This window comes from Dermacentor variabilis, chromosome 6 (assembly GCF_050947875.1).
Source record: "Dermacentor variabilis isolate Ectoservices chromosome 6, ASM5094787v1, whole genome shotgun sequence".
Lineage (NCBI taxonomy): Eukaryota > Metazoa > Arthropoda > Arachnida > Ixodida > Ixodidae > Dermacentor > Dermacentor variabilis.
This window is the reverse complement of record NC_134573.1, coordinates 151811642-151827799: the sequence shown is the minus strand read 5'-3', so window position 1 is coordinate 151827799 and position 16158 is coordinate 151811642. Positions and strand designations below refer to the sequence as shown.

Genomic DNA, 16158 nt, shown 5'->3' with positions numbered 1-16158 from the left:
GTCCACACAGATGCAAGCAATCTCGGTCTCGGCGCGGTTTTAGTTCAGTGGCAAAATGGGGAAGAGAAAGTCATAGCGTATGCTAGCCGCACTCTCTCGAAAGCTGAAACAAATTACTCTGCGACGGAAAAGGAGTGTTTGGCTGTCATATGGGCCATCAGCAAGTTCCGACCATACCTGTACGGCAGGCCGTTCCGTGCAGTCAGCGATCACCATTCTCTTTGCTGGCTGGCAAACCTAAAAGACCCATCTGGACGACTTGCGAGGTGGAGCCTCAGGCTCCAAGAATACGACATTACTGTCGTGTACAGGTCTGGAAGAAAACATAACAATGCTGACTGCTTGTCCCGCTCACCAGTGGAGTCGACTCCTTCAGTAGAAGAGGATTTCCCGTTTCTTACAGCGATGACAGCTTCGGAAATCGCCGAGCGTCAACGGGCCGACACAGAATTGCTGCCACTCATCAAACACCTCGAAGGATACGACGTCCAAGTCCCACGCATGTTTATGAGAGGTTTATCGTCATTTTGTCTCCGAGATAATGCGCTCTACAAGAGAAACTTTGAACGCAACCAGGAAAAATTCTTACTCGTCGTACCGTCAGCCATGCGACCAGAAATTTTGGAAGCTTGCCATGATGAACCATCCTCGGGTCACTTAGGTGTCAGCCGGACGTTCGCCAGAATTCGTCTCAGATACTTCTGGCCTAAATTGTTAGCGTCGGTGCAGCATTACGTGAAGACATGTCGCGAATGTCAAAGGCGCAAAACACCACCCGTGAAACCGGCCGGACTTCTTAAGCCCATAGACCCACCAAAGGCTCCATTTCAACAAGTTGGGATGGATCTTCTTGGCCCGTTCCCAACATCATCGTCAGGGAAGAGATGGATCGTAGTAGCGACGGACTATTTAACACGATATGCTGAAACTGGCTGCCTTGAGCGAGGAACGGCAGTTGAAGTTGCAAATTTCTTCGTTTGTAACATAGTACTGCGACATGGTGCACCAATGGTCGTGATTACCGATCGAGGAGCGGCCTTCACTGCTGATTTGATGCAATGTTTGATGAAGATGACTCACACCAGTCACAGAAAAAGCACTGCATACCATCCCCAAACAAACGGCCTGACGGAACGTCTAAACCGAAGCCTGGCCGATATGTTGTCCATGTATGTCGACCTCGAACATAAGACATGGGACGCAATCTTGCCTTACGCCACTTTCGCCTATAATACGGCAGTACAGGAGACAACCCAGGTCACTCCATTTCAACTGGTCTACGGCCGCACAGTAACAACCACACTGGATGCTATGTTGCCGGTAGATGATGAAAACAACAACCCGTACGACGTCGACGACTTCCTACAACGAGCTGAAGAAGCCCGGCAGTTGGCACGGTTCCGTATCCGCCAGCAACAACGTAGGGACGCAAGCTATTACAACCTGCGCCGCAGAGAAGTTGAGTACCACCCGGGCGACAAAGTGTGGGTATGGACACCAGTGCGTCGTCGCGGACTAAGTGAAAAACTCCTTCGCCGATACTTTGGACCTTACGAAGTTATTCGCCGAGTAGGTGACCTGAATTACGAAGTCATCCCTCATGACCAAGAGCGATCAAAGCGGCACATCCATGCGGAGGTCGTACACGTAGTCCGCATGAAGCCTTACTACGACAGGCAATGAAAACACTTCTATAGATAAATTTGTTTCATACGCATCGGGACGATGCGATTTCGGAGGGGGACTAATGCCGCAGAGAGCTCTCCACATGCCAGGTACGAGCACTCTCGTGAGGCACCTTTGCAAGCGTCTCATCGCTAAAGCCCATTACTCGTCGCATCGCCATTAGAAGAGCGCCAGCAACGCCTCGCGCGTGGCGATACAGCGCGTGTCTCCCGTGCACGCGCTCACGGCAGCGCCCGAGTCTGCCGTCCAATGAGAAGCCACGGCGTGGCTCTTGGCCTTCGGGGCGCGTGAGAAGTGCGTTCGGCGGAGAGACGCGGTTGACTGTGGAACAGGCTGCTGTTAACTCCTCTTTTAAAAAGTGTGTGAATGCTTAATATTGAGTTTCCGGGCACAAGTTCGCCCACAATAAACCAGTGTGTTTAGTGTGCTTCATTGAAGAGTGCTACAATATGACATATATATGACGGCGAAACGCATCAACGTTCCACTAGCTAATTCATCTCGCCTTTCCTCTTCCTCGTACACAGCGGTACGAAGTGATATAAGCATAGCCCAACTCGACGACGAATGAGGGTAAACGCGGCAAGTGTAAAAATGTGGCATGCAGTCTAACTTTGTCAAGTGCTTGTCAAAGTTAGGTTGCAGTTCGATAATACGTATTATTGTGAGTTTGCAAATTGCGATTTGACAGACAATGCACTCGACTCCTCCTCAAAGGGTGAAACTTCAAGGTGATAAACGCTATCCGTATGTGTGGCTCTTTAATACACGTACGCGCACACAAACACGCAACGCGAGAGCAAATAAATGCTGTCCTGAAGCACGTGACACATGCGCCAGATATGGCACAAGCGGTATATATATATATATATATATATATATATATATATATATGGAAAGAACAGACAGTAGATTGAATCTTATCTCGAAGCCACGCATCTCTTTAATATAATATCTGACACAAAAACTTTGGGTCTGATTTCTTTGCTGTAACAATCGATTTGTGCGAAACTTGAATTACTCTAGTGCGTGATAAATAATTCAGCCACCGTTTAGCAATGTACGTGTTGTTACCGCCATTTCCCATTGCAGGGATGCTGGAAATCACGTACGCGCTGCATTTGGCGTGTGTTTTGAACATTTCGCTTGAGAGGTTGATGTGAATGGGTACTCACTATTTTTTGTTAAACGTTTATATAAATACGATCTTGCTGATCTCCAAGTTACCACGAACGCAGCTAGGTAGGGGAATAACTCAAAAGAAAAACGTTCAGCCATATTAATTCATATCGTGACTCTTTTGTCAGCGAAGGAAGATGGAGACAAAATTTTAGTGCTATTATATAGTGCTCCTTTGAAGAGCATAAAAAGTTTCTGGAACATCACATCGTCGACACATATGCTGCCCAGTATACTTTCGAAGCTGACTTGATCGCTTTCATGCCCACGTATAACCTAGCTCCTGCATATTTTACGAGGACACTTATCGAACATTCCCATCGAACGCCTTGCCAGCCCGATATCGTACGAAACCCTGTCCCTCCTCTAGCAAACATACGCAAATAATCATAATAATAATTAAAAAAACATAGAAAAAAAAACACGCGCCCGAGCAGGGGCTCGAACCCTGGACCGTTAGGTTAAAAGCCTAACGCTCTACCGACTGAGCTACCCGGGCCGCTGAGATGTCGATCCCTTATTCAACAAGTAACTAAAAATATGAAATATATAAACATGTGAGACAATAATTTAGTAATCAATGTGTATGTACATAATTTCGGCAGGAATTCCAGTTGTGCGGCGGTTATGTCATCACCACGACCTATTACCTCGCACGAGAGGTACGGACGTACGGACTTCCGTCCGTACCTCTCGTACGGCGACTTGACCACCAGTTAATATTTGCACCTGCTGCTGTAGCATAAAATAAGGAACCGGCTTGTTTGCAGCTTTAGATGTCGCGGTGGAGGCTTGCCGTATTGTATATGATGTTATTTCAGCGGGAAGGTGTGCCATGTGGGATACATTTCTACCGTGTTCTATGACAACCTTGGTAGCAGGACCACGGGATTGAGGTAGTAAATGAAGTGTAATACTAGAAAGGGTACGGTTAACTAAGCATAGTAATACACTGCATCACACCCGTGGTCGAAGCAGCGTTCAGTCACAGCCCCTCAATGAACCACGCACAAGTTGTGTGTTTCTTTTTATCGAGTGGCAGTGGTTGCCGTGGTTTAGCAGACGACAATTTCGGTCATTCGACTGTATGAGAAACAAGTCTGCCTTGTCTTTTAAGACATGCTATGACTTAACACGAATACCCGTGTTTTTAGCAGGTACTTATAAGGTCAGACGTTAGGCGCACTTTGTTTTACTATCACCTCGTCAAAAGTCGTAACAAAGCCGATTAAAGCCAACACAAATCACAGCCAAGTGTTCAACATGCGCAAAAGTTGAGCCAAGCAACAAGCCAAGCCTCTTAGAAACGCATGCTGTCTGCCTCGGATCTGTCTGCCGTTGCTGTCGCTCTGTCGATTACCATGTCAGCCGATAATGAGGACGTGAGCGATACAAAAAAGCGGCGTGTGGGCTTTGAAGAGGAAGTTGGCATTACAGAATTCGTTGGAAAGCACAAAGGCTTCAATGGCGTGTTGAAGCAAAGGTGAAATGTTTCGAAATAGATCTGGCTCGGTATGAGCCATCAACTTGTTTGTAAAGTGTGGGTACGGAAAGTTTGCTAAAGACTGCTTTATGTTAGCAAAAAGCAAACACGGTATAGCCGCATGACAGAAATTGTCGGGCTTAAGATATACACTGCGTTTTATCGCAGTCGTATGTAGTGCACGATATCCTAGTTCTGTAGCACTTTAGCTCCTCGTAAGCAAGTTTAGTGTCGAAAAATGGGACGTAGTATTTGCTTTCAAATAATTTCTGCGCTGGCTTCATTAGAGTGGAGTTTCGGTTCGGATGCCTTTAAACTACATGGCGCACTTGGCTACTTGTCGATGCACATTAATGAAGTATCGTTTTTAAAGCACTGAAAGGGAGCGCAACTTAATCACCCTTTTTGATCGTGCCACGTGCAGGTATTCAGATTTCCTAGTTAACGAGATCGACCCGTCAGGACGCATAGTGCGACTGGAATCGCTGGAACCTCCACCCGAGCCGCAGCCGGAAACGAGCTGGGCGGACGATAATGTGAGTGCCGAGGTAAAGGAGCGCCTGGAGCTGCTGGCCGGCGGCCAGCGCGCTGAACCTGTGGTCATTCCGGTGACGGGAATGAGCAAGGAGCAGCGCGGTCAGCTGCACGCCTGGGTCCGCGCCCACTGGCCTCACCTGGACAGTCACACGACGGATGGCACCGTGCGCGTGAGCCGCTCCAAGGCGCAGCGGCGGCGCGCTGCGCCGTGGCCTTCGGGCCGACCAAGCTACACCACTTTTGTCCTGTACAAGGAGAACATGGACACCATCGAAGCCGTCAACCGGATCGCTACGTTTCTTGGGTAGGATAACACTGAGTGGACAGCCACCTTTGCTGAGCCCTTCAGATAGAACCTGTCTTTCACTGCCACGGTGGCACAGTATAATAACGTTTTCGAGCTTGCACAAGTAACCACTCTTCCGTCTAGAGTTTGACTTGTGTAGCACTGCACAGCAAATAAAGAGTACTACTACTGCAGCTGCAGGAATGAATATTGCATAATTCTCATGTATGGCTGCTGCTGCTGCTGCTGTGCTTACAAGAATTGTTTCTGAAAGCAAGCAGCAATGCTATAATGTCACTGCCTTAGCTTTGCAGCATGCCAGATGTGTGGACGTGTGTACCAACCAGACCTAAATTTAGCCTGCTATCATCTAGTCCTTCAGAGTTGCTGGAGGTGCCGGCAGAGCAGCCAGCTTGCTTTGTATAATGTTGTCGCTGTGCTGCATGTAAACCATCTTGCTTTGCAATCCAAATCTTTCTTGAAGCTTCGAGGTAATGGGCATCGCTTTGAGTGAAAGAACGCACAGCATGAGCAGATGGAGACGGAGCAAGGAATGCGACAGGATGGTCTGCTCTGTCTCTATGTGCTCAACTGTGTGTGCCTGCGCTGTCACACCAACTAGCCCAAAGAAACTCGTTAGCTTTGAATGCCTCTTTTTATTCTAGCTGCCTTAGCTTTCCTGAAGTAGCTGCATGCACACTCCATGCTGCTTTAGATTGCAGACAATGCAGGGGCAAGGTTCAATGTTCCTTTTGACTGGCATTTCATGAGTCTCACTCAAAGACCAAAACAGATGTTCTGTTAGCTGCACATTGAGACCAGGTGACATTTCGCAGAATATACTACGCAATTCTTATAATGGGAGCATCACATTCTTTTCCACAGAGCCTTGCTGGACATCTGAAATTTCTTTTGAGCCAGCTTACCTATAGTCAGTGACAACGTTTGAATCCAGTGCAAGCTCCACCTACAAAACTGCACCCTCTGTGTCATCGTGCTCCAAAACATAGCTCTCAAGAGACCCTAATATTGAAAGAAGTTCGTGTCTACCATGACGTCAAAAAAATAAGCTAATTAGCTACTGTATATATACAAATTGTTTTTAGTCAGATGGTGGTGCATTTGCCACTGCATTCTTAGCTTGTCATCATTTGTAGACATAAGAAACAAGCTTGCTATGTTCAAGTGCTTAGATCAGTAATCCTGTAATACAACTCTCCTACCTGCAAGGTGCTGTATGGCTGAATTTGCATGTGTCAAAGTAAGATATCTTAAAGAGTCCAAGTGCACGTGTAGCATGCAGTGTCGAGTGATTTCTCTTGGGTGCACAGCAATTGACACAGATATCATTGCAGGATGCGTCCCTCATTCCTGGGATATGCGGGCACCAAGGACAAACGGGCGAAAACCTGCCAGCGGGTCTCTTGTCACCGGTTGCCAGCAAAGAAGCTGCTGGATCTCAACCGCAGACAGGGTCTTTGGGTGGGCAACATCACGTAGGCTGGACGCTTTTCACTACTTGTGTTATTTTTGTCAGTATATTCCATCTCTCGTCAACTACATGTAAGTGTAGCAAAAGCTGTGGGTCGCCTCAGCTAATCAGGAGAAAGAACCAGAAGGGACTCCCCCATTGCCACTCTCTGATGGTCTTGTGCATGATGCCAGCTGAATGGAAGTGTCATGGAAAGAGTACTGGCATACAATGGGCAAGTTCTCCTCCCATCTGCTAAATGAAAAGCCTGCTGCTCTCATTAGTGATGGATGGACCCTAGCCTTTGCTACACTGCACAAAGTTGGTGAGATGGATAGAGGCATCACTAGGATGTTCTGGTCAACCTGCGGTGAGCTCCTTATTTATTTATTTATTTATTTATTCATTCAACATACTGCAACCCTGTAGGGTTATCACAGGAATGGGGAGTAGGAAATACAGAGATGGCAAAGAAGGAAAAAAGAAAGCAAGACAAGATGCAATAAATATCAGTGGTCAACCATATACAAGAGGAACTGGAAGAAAGCACAAAAGGCCTGGAGACAGAGGAGAGACAAACAGATGCTTGTCCGACATGCATAATCACATACAATCACGCTTGCCACTGTAGAAGCTACCGACAAAGTAGAGACGAAAGACAGAAAGAATTTGTGAACAGGCAAATTACATGCCTTTAGTAATATCTGTCTCTCAACAACATTGAAATTGAAGCTGTACTGACACATTCATTGGTCTTTGCCCGCCATGATAGTCCAGTGGCTACGGCATTGTGCTGCTGAGTTCAAGATTATAGGTTCAGTTCTGGTCGCAACGGCCGCATGCTGATTGGGGTGGCATGCAAAAATGCTTTTATACTTGTGTACTTAGATTTAGGTGCACATTAAATAACCCCAGGTGTCCAAATTAATCCGATGTCCCCCCACTATGGCATGCCTCGTAATAAATAGCAGTTTTGGCATGCAAAACCCCAAAATTGAAGGATGTGTAAGTATTATGAACCTTTGTTAGAAAATTTGCACCTCAGTGTGTTGTCCAATTCACAGCCTGTTGCTTCTTCATTTGTGATGACAATCTAGACGACTGCTGCATGGTGCTTGTTACAGATGTGCAGGATTAGTTTCTTTTTTTCTTTTTTTTTTTCATTGCCAGATAAAATTAAGGTGCCTGTGGCGTGTGGCCTGGAAGTGTATAACATCAAAACGTTGAGCCTGCGTTACAGTTAGGGTATGAACAACTGAAACTTGGGCCTATTACGGCAAGCCTCGTAGCACACAAAGCAGCTTTGGAATCTGAAGCTTCATCAGTCACTTAATCATTCCTCAAGGTCCGGCAGACACAACACTTGTCAGGGTGAGAGTGATGAGAAGGGCAGTTGTGAGTGTGAAACAAGTTTTGCTTCTTCAAAGATCTATGCTTCATCTTCTCTGCTGCTATAAAAAAAATTCTTGCCTTAGAATGTTTCTTGGCCAGTCTTTCAGAAGCACCATTTAAAACAGTCACAAAGTGAACGTCATTTAGCAGCATTTTAGAAAGCTGCTGCCTGACTGTGGCTGTTCTGCGCAGGTTTGAAAATACAGCCATCAAGCTAGGTGATCTGCAGGGAAACCGGTTTACCATTGTCCTGAGGTAATGTGTTGTTGCAACCGCAAGTGTGGTTTTTCATGATGGTCGCAAGTTAAAGTATGTTGTATATTAAAAAACTTTTGAGTCGTCCGCACCCTTTGGGTGCCCTACAGCTAATAGAGCAGTGTTCGTGCATTGTGATTTTGTTACATTTGATCCTCATTTAAGCCCTTCCAGTGAAGTGGTGCTTGCCTCTGCAATTGCAAACAAACCTCTATATGACAAATTATAGGATATAATGAAGCAAATCTGAACTGTTTTTCACCAATAGCAGCTTGTAACAAATAACGATTGGCAGGAAAAAAAAAAGTCGGCCCCTGGAATCTGTGCAAGAGTACACTTATCTAGGCCAATTAGTCACAGCGGCTCATGGCAGGATCACAGGGGATCATGAGAAGGAAACTTACAGAACAAAAATGTGTTGGAGTGCGTACGGTGCGCATTACCAAGTCATGACTGGCAGATTACCACTGTCCTAGAAAAGTGTGCAATCATTGCATTCTACCAGTACTAACATATGGAGCAGGAACTTGGAGGTTAACAAAGGAGCTTGAGAGGAAGTTAGAGGGCTGCACAAATAACAGTGGAATGACGGGTAACGTTAAGCTCCAGGGAGACAGCTCTGTTGATTAGAAAGTAAATGGGGGTGGCCAATATTGTAGTTGACATTTCTTAAAACGAAGTTGGGCGGGACATGTAATGTGTAAGGCAGATTACCGGCGGTCTATTGGAGCTACAGAATGGGGGCCAAGAGTAGGGAAGCATAATCGGGGATGACAGAACTAGGTGGCATGGTGAAATTAGGAAATTTGCAGTGATAAAATTGTGTCGGGTGGCACAAGACAGGTAATTGGAGATCACTGGGGGAAGCTTTTGTCCTGCAGAGGCATAAGTAGACTGATGATGATAATGAACAAATATGTGCTTGTAACGAAAATTGAATTTAACAAAGACAATTTTGTGTCATATGTGTCTCTGTTACAGGGAAGTTTCACTATTCTGCCAACAGTTGATTAGGCGAAATGGGCCTTTGGTGAATGATATTGACTGAAATTAACACGCTAGTAAAATTTTGGTGGTCATCTTTTGTAGTAAAATAAATAAAAAAAGATCTCTGTAAGTTGTGTCAATTCACTGTATAGTTGTAGCAATAGCTGTGGCCACTTTTCAGACTCATACATTTTGTATTTTGCAGTATATCTCTGATGACTCAGATACTAACATGATTTACATTATGTTAAATGTCCGCTGAACCATTTAGAGTGAGTGTACATCACTCCAGGGGGGGGTGGGGGGTGCAATGAATCGGGTGATGAGTCCAGAGGTGGCTTCTTTGGGTTCCACCCATGTAGCATGGCACCATGGTCATTCATTCTAGCGCCTGCCCGCTGATTCGAACAATTTTATAGTTCCCTTCGAGTTCGTATTAACGAGTTTTTACTGTGCTGCTACTACTGCACTAACAACTGCTACCACTGTAAAATTTTCTCTGTTTGCATCAATGATGTGCATACGTAACGTGCCGCATTGTACCATGCACTCTAATCCTGGTCCTGCACAACTGCTATTCAGGGACGTTGATGGCACCAGAGCTGACCATGAGGAGGCAATGAAGTCACTGTCGGAGAATGGCTTTCTCAACTACTTCGGCACACAGCGCTTTGGCACTACAGCAGTGGCGACTCACCAGATTGGTCGGCGAGTGTTGCCTCTCTTCACCATTCTGTGTGCAGTAATCTATAGTTGGCGATAAGTCAAGGAATGCAGAAGCTCCTCACACAAAATTGTGTGTTGCACCTGCTTCTCATTCCTCTGTGCTTAAAAAAAAAGTTTCCTTACATCTTGCATAGACACGGAGAAGATGATTTCATACCATATAGATAAACGAAAACCACGGTCAGGCTGTCAGTCATGCACAGTTTGAAAGGCAGTAATGGCTGGTGGCATTAGTTGTAAGTTACTGAGTCTTTGGACGGGGAAAAACACCTTTTTCTTGCATGTTCATCTTGTCAAATAGTGCTCTGTCCTGTGCCTCTTTTCTCCATCCTCTGTTGTACTTTTCAAAAAATCTGCTGTAAGGCACCTTTTTCCTGTAATACTCTGCAACTGGAAGGCCAGGCAAAGATATATGATCAGCTGGATGGAAATTATTGCCACTGCACTTTTGTAGTATCACAGCTGAGGTTGAGGCTTCTTGAAATGGAAGGTTGTGGAGACAGTGCTAATCCCTGTAATCTGTGTGCAGGCCTTAAAGGGGAATTGGCCTGTCTGTGGTGGTGAACAACTGAAAGTTTATTTCTGCTGTCTGTTACTGTGGTTGACAATAGACATAGACAGTAAGAGAACTTTTCACACATGGCCATATGTACAGTCAACAGCAAAAGTTCACGGGATGCGGTTTCCCCTTCAAATGTGAATTCCTGCACTGTTAAGGCATGACACTTCGTATTTAATGAATCACTGTGTAGGTGGCGAAGGCTACTACATGCTGGAACATTTAATTCGAGGCCGTGTGACCACGCTTTGCAAGAATTAAGATTCTTGGCAGATCCTGCGTCCCGTAAACTTTTGCGGTTGATTGTGCATGGTGTGGTGAACTGGCGCAGCAGTGAGTGGAGCTCACAGAGAGGTGTATGTCTGGACATGTTGACGAAGCAGCACCTGTAGTTATTACTGAATAGAGTGCACAAAAACACAAAACAGTAGTACATGGTGATGAGGCCCCCGTGTTGAAGTGGCACAGCTGTGATCCAGAAGCATGCTTGGCTGTGTTATAGCCTTATAGGGTAAAGGGTGATGAGGCGATGTATTGGCAGCTGTACTTAAATGCACGCCTGGGCCGAGATTTTGTAGCGATGGCTTTTTCCTATGCTAATGGCTTTCGGCGCTTTTCGCGTTTGTGAGTGGTCATGAGTCGTTCCGCCCCGGGCGGAGCATTGATCGCTTACGAACGCGAAAAGTGCTGAAAGGCATTAGCATCGGGAGAAAGCATCGCTACAAAATTGTGGCCCTGCACTAATTAGGAAATGGCAAATGAGCAGTGATGATTGGGTGATGTGTGAGAGGCCAAACAGAAAGTGCTTGCACTGTGGAAAGCCAAATAAATAAGTGATGAGAGTTGGCTGGCACATTTATGCATTCCATTTTAGAGTGCATTTGCACTACATTCTTGAACTTTCGTCCCTTATAGAACACAAGAGATTTCAGTGAGCCAGTAATGAGTATGCATTGTTGATGCTGTGAGGGTGGAAAGCAATGAAAACATTGTGTTGTTGATTTTTGTGATATGCTGTAAATGCCAGCAGTATGTTTGAAGCTGTATGTGTCGTAATATGGCAAGTAGCACAAAAACAGGACCGAGATTGGAGAAACGGACTGCAGGTGTGCTCCACCCGTGTTTGTGCTGTTTGCCTTATGTTGTTACACCAACAGGTCCAGCCAACAACTATGTTGCTATATGTGTGCATGCATGTTGCAAGCAATCACGAACGGTAAAACTATAGTGTTAGATTTTGCTGTCATTCTGCATAAATAAAGGTTTTGTTTACCTGACACTTTGTGCTGACTGCAAAAACAGCAACTCTGACATACTGCTGTTGAACACTGTGCTGTGGATTTATTTCTTGGCTGGGATAGCCACCCATTAATAAGGGAAGGATATAGAAATGTGTATGCAGAACCAAATTGGTGCTTCTTTATCACCAGTTCATTATTCATGAAAATACTATGCCCAATGGCTGAGATAGATGAGCTTGGCACTTTTGAAGCGTTGAAATGTTTACAGGTGAGGGATGCCTTGTAAGGTGGGCAGCTTGAAATTAATTCTTCATTGTAGCCTTACATATACCTGACATTGCAACTTTGGGTCTACACATGTTAATCAACATGCTTCATAAGTGCAACAGCAGCTGCATGAATTTGCAGAAGGCCCACAGTGTTTTTGCATGAAGATGCGTGCTTGGCATAAAGTGGTGCACATGTGGATTCTAATGGGAAGCTCACGCACACACCTGAATTGGCGTCATTATGATTTTGAATTATATTTCTCTGTTTGCATTTTAGTAAGGGCTAAATTATTGATTGCCGAACATTGTCATGTTGACCTGGAGTCATTGAGTGCAAAGCAATCGGTCTATATTCTGCTTTTGTGAGAGTGTGCACCTAGAATTCTTTCCCGCAGACCGATAGGAGTGTCATGCTCATAATGTCTCACTGGCCGTCTGTCAGCATACGTTCAATTCTGATTTGTGCTGAGTGTACTATCTTTTTTTTGCAGGGCTCTTCTGAAAGGCTGCTACGAGGAAGCAGTTGACTTGGTGCTTCAACCACGCGATGGCGGTAAGTGCAGTACTGTCATCTGTGAAAGTATGAACTGTTATGACCTCATAATGAGCCAAGCTTTGACTACATGTTGCAAACTTTTTCTGTGGTGTCTGTCTCGTCATCTGCTAACAAAAGTGCTTGTACAAAGTTCTATAATATGAATGCACCCAGTGCATGTACTGCATTGTAAGATGACCACACAGTAAGGACTGAATGCAGATCAAGGTGTGCCAAGAGATGAGAACAGCAGCTACGGTGGGCCATATATAGAAATGCCTTGCACTGGCGTAAGTAATGCGGCATTGGTGGTTTGATTCGAAAAGGCAAGAGGAAGGAACTTGATAAACGTATTTTGTAGTGATTCTTCTCCCACCCTATTCTTTTGGTCATCTGCCACATGCTGCTGAAATTCCTTAGGGACACGCTAAATCAGGGACACGCTAAATCTTTCGCTTATGTGACATCACATCATGTAACCAGAAAAGCTGGCTTTGTTTATTGTATTCTTGTATGGTACTTTATTTCTCTGAGATGAAGTTAATATACAACATCCTGCAAAACAAAGAAAAGAAACTTTCACATATCTTGCAAGCTTGTGGTGAGACAGCTCTGCTATATTTCAGATGTCGGTGGTGCATCAATGTTCATGCCTATCGCTGCCTTGCAATTTGAATGTCTTTGTCAAAGGATGGATCGGTAAAAGAAACTACAAAATGCATCGCGGAATGACATGCACAAACCATTTTTACCTGTTGCAAAAGTCAGTATTAGCTGTCTCTTTTGTAAGATTTCAATGCACTGGCAGAATTTACATTAGTTCTTTACTCATATTACGCCCCTGTTTGGCTTTGTGAACACACTATTCAGCTATTTTTGTTTCATAAGATTGGTACTGTATATCTGAAGAAAAGGTACCATTGATTATTTGATAGAGCCAGATAAGAATTTAATTAAGCAAACGTAAATATGTACAAACATTTTTTTTTAGAGTGCATTTTTTTAGGCACCCGTTCCTGCAGCAAGCGTCAGCGTAATCGAGCGAACGAGTGCAGTGAAGGATGAAAGAGCGAACGCAGAGCGAAGTGAGGGATGAAAGGCACGAGGAGGAGGGTATGGCAAAAGCATGAGAAGAAAAGTGTGGTGTGGCGATCATGGCTACGAGATGGCGATAGAGTAGTGCACATTGTCTGGGAGATCTGTCTCCGGCGACTGCTGTGAATTGTGCCCTCACGTCACCTGTTCGCCGCCTTTCGCGAGCTCCAGATTAGCGAGGCAGTCACGCACACTTTGCTCTGTCTGCAACGTGCTGCGCGAGACAGATTCTCAGCGCCAGCCAATATATCGCAAAATGAAAACACACATGGAGCTGCGCTCAAATTTCGTATTAGGGAGCATCGTAGTCGTCGGTGTTTTTTTTTTTTTTTTTTTTTTTGCCACACAGTGCCACACAGTGTTAGATTTGTACTTCACCAGTGGAACAGCTTTCAGTTTCATTGTAGCAACACTGTTTTGTGAGAAGTGCAGAATTGATAACACGGACAGTTGTCAAGCATCGGGAGGGATGCTACACACCCTCTCCATTAAAGGAAAGTTTGCACCTGCCAGACTGTAGTCTGAAGCTGAAAAAAAAAAAAAAAGAAATGAGCATATGGGTTCCTCAGAAAGGAAGATTTTTAGCTTAAGAAAAATTCATTGTGGTCATGATACAAATGTGGTGGATGCTGTATTTGCCTCCGGCAAGTCTTCCTTCTCCTTTCAGGCCCCCGCAGAGCTCACTTCCTTGACCTTGTGAGGACTTGGTTGCTCTTTGTAACAAAGAAAGTGACCTAACTATAGTGCGAACACAGAAAGGGCATTTATTTCACTTATTATGCAATAAGCCATCTAGCCTAAATACATAAAAGAAATAGTTCTTAATTGGAATACACCGAGGAATTGGGGAAGTTCAACCCACCAGGCAATTCTTGCCTCGGGACGGGTGGGGACAGGAGGGCAGAAAACGCACAAATTGACAAGACATTATTAAAAATATAATAAAACAGCATGCCATGAATAACAACCATCAGAGCGTATCGCTAGAGCCCCATTTCAAAACCAATTACCTCCCAGATTTTTTTTTTTTTTTTCACTCGTAGGCACCCAGCTTGGCATTGACAGCAGAGCCTCTGAAAAAATGCATGTCCGCAGTCAAAAACAGAAAACAAATGAATTTTTTTAAGGTTGCAGGTTCGCACACGACTGACACAAAATTTGCGTTTAGAACATTTTTATTGTGATAGCAATTATATGGGCACTCCAGGCTCATTTTTGTCATTGTCGGTGGCGGCGTTTTGTTCTGTGCAAAGTTCAAGTGCAATAGCATCATGGGCCGTGCGCCCTATACTGTATGTGCGAGTGAAAGAGTGCAAGGGTGAGCTGACGCTGTTGACTCGGTCTTGCGCTGATAGCTTCGTGTTCACTGCGTCCTTGCCGCTTAGTTCGCGTTGAAGCGAGAAGCAGCAAAATGTCAATCCACTCACTCCTGCCGCTGCGCTTCCTCACACCAGCGTTTTGACAGCGAGTGTCCTCAGTCATCGAGTAAGATGTGTTAATGTTTGCTTGTGAGCAAACATTAACATTTGATAAGTAAGCAAATGTTTCCAAGTTTATATGGCCAATAAAACTACTACCTTTACTTCATATAACAGTCTAATAATTTGCCATTGCAATCGATGCATTGCATTTCGGGTGCAACTGCTTTTTGTTTACCCCCCCCCCCCCCCCCCACACACACACAACATGCTGGACGCCTACACCCAGGTCATTTATGGGTGCACCATTATAAACAGAAGCATGTTAGAGAAATTGTGTTCACCTATGCTGATGCTGCACTTTGAAGTCACGTCGGAAGCCTACCAAGGCTTAGCCCTGTGCAGAATACCCACGAATGCAGTCAGTCCATGCATGGCGACACTCCGCAGTCCAGCAGAGCAAAGTTAGTTCATCTCATGCACAAGTATCCATGCTGTCAGGTGGCGCTTGCATCAAAACAGTCACCATAGCTGTCTACTGGCTCCCATCATCATGTATGTGTCACGGAGGGGGAAGCCGAATGTTAAGATATGTGGTGACCGTGCGAGGAAGATAAATGTCAGGGGATACAAGAGAGGCGAGTGTTTCCGCAACCTCTCTGAATGATTCTGTGCAGGAGCTCTTGCAGAGTGCCGAGAAGAGTGGGCAAGATCGAAGGACGCTGCACAGGCTCTGGCAAAGCTGCCCCACCGGGGTTGCATCGAAGGGCTGCTGTTGCGTGCGCTGACCAAGGGGGGCGCCACAAACTACCTTGGTGCCCTGCTTGCGCTTCCAAGGAATGTGCGCCTGCTGTATCTGCATGGATACCAGAGCTACGTGTGGAACCGGCTCGTGTCGCGACGGGTGCAGCGATTTGGTCTCACTGTGCTCCCTGGGGACCTGCTCATGACGCTCGGTTTGGGCGCTTTCTTGCTACTCGGTCTTGTCTGGCTATCTGCTGCATTTCACTGCTTTGTGGGCTGCTCATTCATGATTCAG

General features: G+C 45.4%; 1 protein-coding gene and 1 non-coding gene across 2 annotated transcripts in view; one reads left to right on the top strand and one right to left on the bottom strand.

The window, feature by feature from the left end:
* Nucleotides 1–3291: 3291 nt before the first annotated feature.
* Nucleotides 3292–3364, bottom strand: TRNAK-UUU (transfer RNA lysine (anticodon UUU)). Its single transcript has one exon. It is a non-coding gene; the product is annotated as a tRNA-Lys (tRNA).
* Nucleotides 3365–4163: 799 nt separating this feature from the next.
* Pus7 (pseudouridine synthase 7) overlaps nt 4164–16158 on the top strand; it is a 27950-nt gene continuing 15955 nt past the window's right edge. Inside the window, exons 1-7 of the mRNA XM_075696290.1 lie at nt 4164–4348; nt 4773–5189; nt 6527–6667; nt 8227–8289; nt 9859–9984; nt 12563–12624; nt 15797–16075. Of these exons, the coding sequence (XP_075552405.1) occupies nt 4176–4348; nt 4773–5189; nt 6527–6667; nt 8227–8289; nt 9859–9984; nt 12563–12624; nt 15797–16075 (1261 nt within the window). The 5' untranslated portion in view covers nt 4164–4175. The remainder of the gene's footprint in view (nt 4349–4772; nt 5190–6526; nt 6668–8226; nt 8290–9858; nt 9985–12562; nt 12625–15796; nt 16076–16158) is intronic.